Source organism: Bos mutus, chromosome 4 (genome assembly GCF_027580195.1).
Source record: "Bos mutus isolate GX-2022 chromosome 4, NWIPB_WYAK_1.1, whole genome shotgun sequence".
In the NCBI taxonomy this organism is placed as follows: domain Eukaryota; kingdom Metazoa; phylum Chordata; class Mammalia; order Artiodactyla; family Bovidae; genus Bos; species Bos mutus.
The window spans coordinates 37845733-37851746 of record NC_091620.1 but is presented as its reverse complement, the minus strand read 5'-3'; the positions used below and the strand labels follow the sequence as shown (position 1 = coordinate 37851746).

Genomic DNA, 6014 nt, shown 5'->3' with positions numbered 1-6014 from the left:
TTTGTTATATAAATTTGTGTTTCAGGCAAAAAAGTGATGAAAAACTTTTTCCTGATCTTACATGCTTAGGTCCTAGAGCAAAAATTTGAATCTAATTTTGTCTATGCTAGACTAAGAATATTGCTACAATAAAGAAGTCAGTGGCTTCAATGTTTTATTACTAAATAAATAAAAGGAAAACTGCAGTTTAGGAGTAATGTGGCGCACTGTCAAGCAATACTACTAACTGGTTACAACTTGGAAAAGCCAGGTAAGTACTTGAGCATGGAATGGATTTTCTGTATTTTCTTGGAATTGTGTCCTTACTTCTAATCATCACAAAACTGAAACAAACTTTAACAAATATCATGATATCACTTATATGCGGAATCTAAAAAAATTATACAAATAGATACAGACTCACAGACATAGAAAACAAACTTAGTTACTAAAAAGAGAAAGGAGGTGGGGATAAATTGGGAGTTTTGAATTAACATGTACATACTACTATATATAAAATAGATAAAAAGAATCTACTGTATAGCACACAAAACTATATTCAATATTTTGTAATACCCTATAATGGAAAAAAATATATAACTGAATCACTTTGCTGTGCACCTGAAACATTATTAAAAAATTACACTTCAACAAAAAATCAGTAATACTTAAAAACTAAAGCAAACTTTAGAATTGTTTTTAATTATCAGTATAAACATGTCTTCAGTTTTATACTTATTAGCCTCTTAATTTCAAATATACTACATATACTATCTATCTATCTATATATATGTATGTGTCTATTTACAACTTTGGCCATTAGGTTATTTTTTGTAACTTTGGTCTGATTAGTTGATGAGGTCCTAATCACAAGACAATGTGACAGGAGCAGAAAGCAGGGCTAAGTCCTTACAAAATAACAGTTGATGCTTGAACACATGGGTTTGAACCCTGAGGGTCCACTTCCACTTGGACCTTTTTCAATAGTAAATATTACAGTACTATATGATCTGAGGCTGGTTGAATCTGAAACTCATAACTGCAGATATGGAGGGCCAGCTATAAGTAGTATGCAGATTTTTTTACTGCATGGTGGATGGGTACCTTTAAAACCTGTGTTGTTCAAGGGTCAACTGTAGTCTGATTCTTGTTAATTTCTGATAGTAATGAGTCCCCAGAAATTTGAAAATGAAGACAACTGGAATTTTTGAGCATATCTTAAACCACATAAAAATTACCATTGACAAAAAAAGAAGGATTATATTACCTTTAATATATTAATTTTGAAGATGTTTCAACATTACATGAAGGGATACCCTTACAAGTGAAGTGTAGAAACCAGTGCAAATTTTGGTTAGCTTGTTCAGAAACAAAATGTTCTAAGAATGTTCTGAACATTGCCTCCATTATTAAAGGGAAGGTAATTTTTACAGTTGTTTGAGGTGTTGTAATATGTCTACTGATACTCCCAGCTGTTTTACCAAACTGGCTGTCTGTTCTAAAATCCAAGTGAGGCTTGGGTTTTCAGGGCATGCATGCTCCTGGGCTCTACAACATTCTAAAGATGAACAATCTACCTGACTACGATTCTTACTACAGTTTTTGTTAAACTCAGCATTATTTTCACAGAATCTTTCATCTTTAACTTCATCAATCTTTTCCTCAGCTGGAGCTACATGACAAAGGTCCATATCCTGAAGGGAGTCCAATAAATCTACAACATGTGGCTGTGAAGTGATTGATTTCAGATGTCTGAGCACATACTCTTCACACTGGCCAACTGCATCCAGAAGATTATTTATTTTACTGATCAAAGCCGAACTATTATCATGAAGGTGACACCAGGAGAGCAAAGCACTGAACGAAAATATAAATAAGAGTTAAAGAGGAAAAAATTAAACAATCAAAGGCTTTTAGAATTTTTGAAGCTAAGGCTTACGTTTCTCTTCTAGATAAAATCATGCAAAAATTAATAATAATAGCAATGTGAGTCAAAATCAGGAAAGTAATGATGGTAAAATAAGATTATAAATATAAGGACATTATCTTTCAACAGAAATTAAACAACTGGAGTTAATCATATAAACTGTTTATAATTCATAACCCCTCCTTCACAGGTCCTCATCTATTTTTCCTCATTTTATTTTCCCCTTATAGCTTCTGTTGAAGATGGATACAACTCAAGAGAAAGAAAAAACCTGAAAAATTAGTTTTTCTTTTAAAGGCAGCAGCCAGCTTCTAAACTAGTGATTCTTAATCTTGGATGCACATCAGAATTACCTGCAAAACTTTTAAACTTTATCAAGGTCCAGGTCACACCCGAGACCAATTAAATCAGAATCTCTGGGGGTGTTATTTTTTAAAAGCTTCCCAGCTGATAACAAGGTGTAACCAAGGTTAAAAATCACTGTTATAACCGTATAGCTGCTTGACATCAAAACTGAAGGTGAGGGGAAAAAAAGTTTTGAGACAACTCACTTTTCCAACTTTGTTAGAGTAGATACTTTACTAACAATTTTATTGAAGAAGGTTAGAATTCTTCCAGTCCTAATAATTATTTTTCTTTACTTTTTTTTTAGTATAGAAAGTACTTTTACTTTCCTACATTCATATTATTCATGTCACGAAATAATGGTTGTTGTGAAAAGCAGTAATGTTAGCAAGAACTGTTTTTTTTTTTTTTTTTTTTGCCAAGTCACACAGCTTGTGGTAACTTAGTTCCAGACCAGGGACTGAACGCAGACCGTGAAAATGAAAACATGAGGTCCAAATCCACTGCATTGCCAGCAGATACCCTGCAATAAGCTTTCTAAGCTTATAAAAAATTAATTTAACTTGATGTGAAGATGAACACATGATCATTTTCTTACTATAGTATACTATAAATGCTGATTCCTGACAGCTGAATTTTATAAAACCTCAAATGTAATGAACTTTTGTATTGATAACTTTTTTCTAATTTTATTTTTAATTTTTATTTTTTTCTTGGCTGTGCCACCTTATGGCATGTGGGATCTTCATCTCCTGACAAGAGATCAAACTTGCATACCCTGCATTGGAAGTGCAGAGTCTTAACTACTAGACTTCCAGGGAAGTCTCGGTCCTGTTTTGATAACTTTTATTTTATACCTTGTAAAAATCAGTGATTCTTTGAAGCATTTATGTTTTTCTCTAGAGAGGACTGTTTAAAAGGTACAAAGCATCAAAGAGGACAAGCCTGTCGTGCTCCTAGCTCCATGTGCCTTTGGACCACTTGGTTCTAATACATGCCATTATTCCTATGAAATCCTGACAGGTGTTCAAAGTTCAGGAATAAAGTAAATGGAATAATTTTTCTGTTACTGGCTATACTCTTCATCAGGTACTTCTAGTCTAGACATCTGTTTTATTGTGTTCTGTCACATGTGCAAGAATAAAAACGTTACCCCAAACCTGAAGATTTTTTCAATTACTTTGAGATACAGATTGGTGGTAGTTCAGGTAGCAAAAAAGAAGACACCTTTGTATCATTTCTTTGCAATAAAAGACAACATCTGGCTTACATATTAAAGTGGATAACTGCTGACTTTTTGAAGGCAATTTTAGTCTATGCTCTGCAGTACCCTTTTGTGGATTTAACACGAGGGGAAACACTTCAGCTTACACTTTATTTTTACATATTACTTTCATCAAAACCCTCCACTAGTACAAAGGTTAAAATAATTCAGCATTTAAGTTTTAAAAATTACCTCAATGTTCCTCTAAGTTGTCCATAGTTTATGAATTCTTCTGCACCTTCCTTATAACCTTGATTGAAGCCTTTTTGAAGAGTAACTGCTTTGCCAGCATCTATTCCATCTCTGTAGCCTTCCTAAAAATAAGTAATGAAGAATTACAGCTGTAACTTAACACCAAGTAAACCAGTGTAGGTTTTTCTAGAAAGTCACAGAACTAATTTAGAAAGTGATGAAACAGGCCTCTATTGTGTTATTTAACATCATGGAGAACCACGATGGCATATTAAACATATGGCATAATCACACAACCAAAGTAGACTATGCTTCTCATAAAAGTTTATTGTTGGTTTATCCCATTTTTGTAGTCTAGATTTATTGGACACATTTTAAAATACTGAATCTACATATTAAAAAAAAAAATCCGTGGTAGCAATAGCTCCACAGAAAGGAAACATGGAGAATTAGGTGTCTGGTCCTTTAGAAACTGGTTTGGTGTGGGTGGGTAAGGCAGGGCAGGGTTACCAAGGTCTTGGAACTGGAGTAGGGAAAGAGGAAATTGGTATAGTAAAATGAAGATGAGAGGTCTGGTTTTAGAAATTTTGCTTGATTTAGAAATTTACCTTAATTTAAGTAAACTGAAAATCCTCTGTGCGCAAGGATTTTGTCCTGCCACAACACTCAAAAGGTGCTCAATATTTACTGGTTTAGCCTCAGCTTCACGTAAGGCATTTCTGAAGTTGACAACATTGTTGTTGTGCTAAGCAAATATTACTTTACTGAGACATTAAACAAGGGCAGATTTAATGGCAATTTAATGGTTGGCAAGGACACTAGCAGGCACAGATCTCACCATTTGGTCCTCACCCTGAACTAAGCTCCGAAAGCTCCACCTGGAGACTGGGTGTGTGGTATTAAGCTGAGACTCAATGAATAGTAAGACAAATTAGAGATGGATAATTCACACCCAACAAATTAAAAAAACACATTAATACTCCCTTACGTAGCCACCACCATACCTTATTTTGTTCAGTCGCTCAGCCTTGTCTGACTCTGTGACTCCATTCCTTATTAGCTTTCTCTTATTGCCCTCTGACAACATTCTTAAGTTCATTTTCCCCATCTGTCCTGATTAACACTACTCCTAACTTTAGGCTCCCCACTCATTCAAGCAACCCATGTCAACTGCCTACATGTCCTTGGACAGACATAATTAGAACAGTGTAAATGTTTCTCGTCCGCCCCTTTCCTTCTGATGCCCATCAAACTGAAATCTCTTCAAAGTCTTTGACAAAGGTTATTTTGTTCGGTCCCCGGTGTCCATCCAACACACTCCACGGGCGCTCGAGGAAAGCATCCTGTGGTGTCGCACGGTTTCAAGTAACCCACTGGGAAACCGTAGCAGAACATGGGCCAGACTGAATGGTAAGGGAGAGGGAGGGCAGCGCCAGGCCAGGCCGCGACCACTCCAGCCTTCATCCAGGGACCCCACCTTATCACAACTCCCAGCTCCAGTGCTAACAACCCGGTACAGCAATGGACCCCCGCCCCCTCCACGCAGATTTACTTTGACTCGTCTCTGCATGTGGCTCCGCCATTCCCGTTGCACCAGGAGCGACTCATCAGCTTCCTCGTCAAACACGTCCCTCTCCTCTTCAGGACCTTGGACCAAAGAAGCAGCTTGAACCCACGACATCACTGAGGCAACCACAGGGCCGCCGGACGCCGGAAGGGCCGGCAACTCCTTCCGGTCCGAGGGGCGGGACGAAGACAGGCAGCCGGGCTCGCGGCACTGCTGCGCGTGCGCGTAGTTGTGCACGGTGTCTGAACGTCGTGACGGGTTCACAGGGTGGTCGCGGGTCCCAGGAAGGTCCTGGTTTCCCCCTGAGGCTTTTGTTCCCTGATATTTGGAAGTACCCATTACTAAGCTGGAAATGTCACCGTGCACTTGTGGGCGAGGCCGGTTCCTCCCACGTGGAACCACTCTGACCTTGACTGCGGAAGGCAGCGCCAGCGTTCAGTGAAACACTGCACTTCTACCGTGGTGTCTGCTGGGGTCTGGGTTTTGAAGACGCGTGCATTGGCAAAACCCTTCGAGGTAGTTCTTTTGAGGCACTCCGTTATTTTAGAATCCCTTTCAGTGCAATTAAAGGTTTGGACTGCCCGACTGTTTCAATTGTTAAGAGCGTGGAACAAAGGACATTAAAGAAGTTAAGATATTGCAGCCCTTTTGAGATCAGTAAATATAGAGAGCGTTTATAAAACGAAATGTATTTCTCATTGATTCACAGCATCCTTCTCTGACTCCTGTTCCTTCTGAAA

General features: G+C 38.0%; 1 protein-coding gene across 1 annotated transcript; it reads right to left on the bottom strand.

Moving 5' to 3' along the window:
- Positions 1-1231: 1231 nt before the first annotated feature.
- Positions 1232-5428, bottom strand: YAE1 (YAE1 maturation factor of ABCE1). The gene is made up of 3 exons (XM_005888150.2): positions 5260-5428; positions 3708-3829; positions 1232-1836 (listed from the first exon to the last, which is right to left on the bottom strand). The coding sequence occupies exons 1-3, from the start codon at positions 5386-5388 to the stop codon at positions 1407-1409; spliced, it is 681 nt and encodes a 226-aa protein (XP_005888212.2). The 5' UTR covers positions 5389-5428; the 3' UTR covers positions 1232-1406.
- Between the last annotated feature and the right edge of the window lie 586 nt (positions 5429-6014).

Bases quoted from the DNA above. Each gene is read 5' to 3' on its own strand.
- YAE1 (XM_005888150.2), bottom strand. From the start codon at position 5,388: ATGTCGTGGGTTCAAGCTGCTTCTTTGGTCCAAGGTCCTGAAGAGGAG. The intron at 3,830-5,259 runs GTAAATCTGCGT...ACTTATTTTTAG, and splicing joins ACATGCAGAGACGAGTCAAA to GAAGGCTACAGAGATGGAAT. The intron at 1,837-3,707 runs GTAATTTTTAAA...ATTTTCGTTCAG, and splicing joins CAACTTAGAGGAACATTGAG to TGCTTTGCTCTCCTGGTGTC.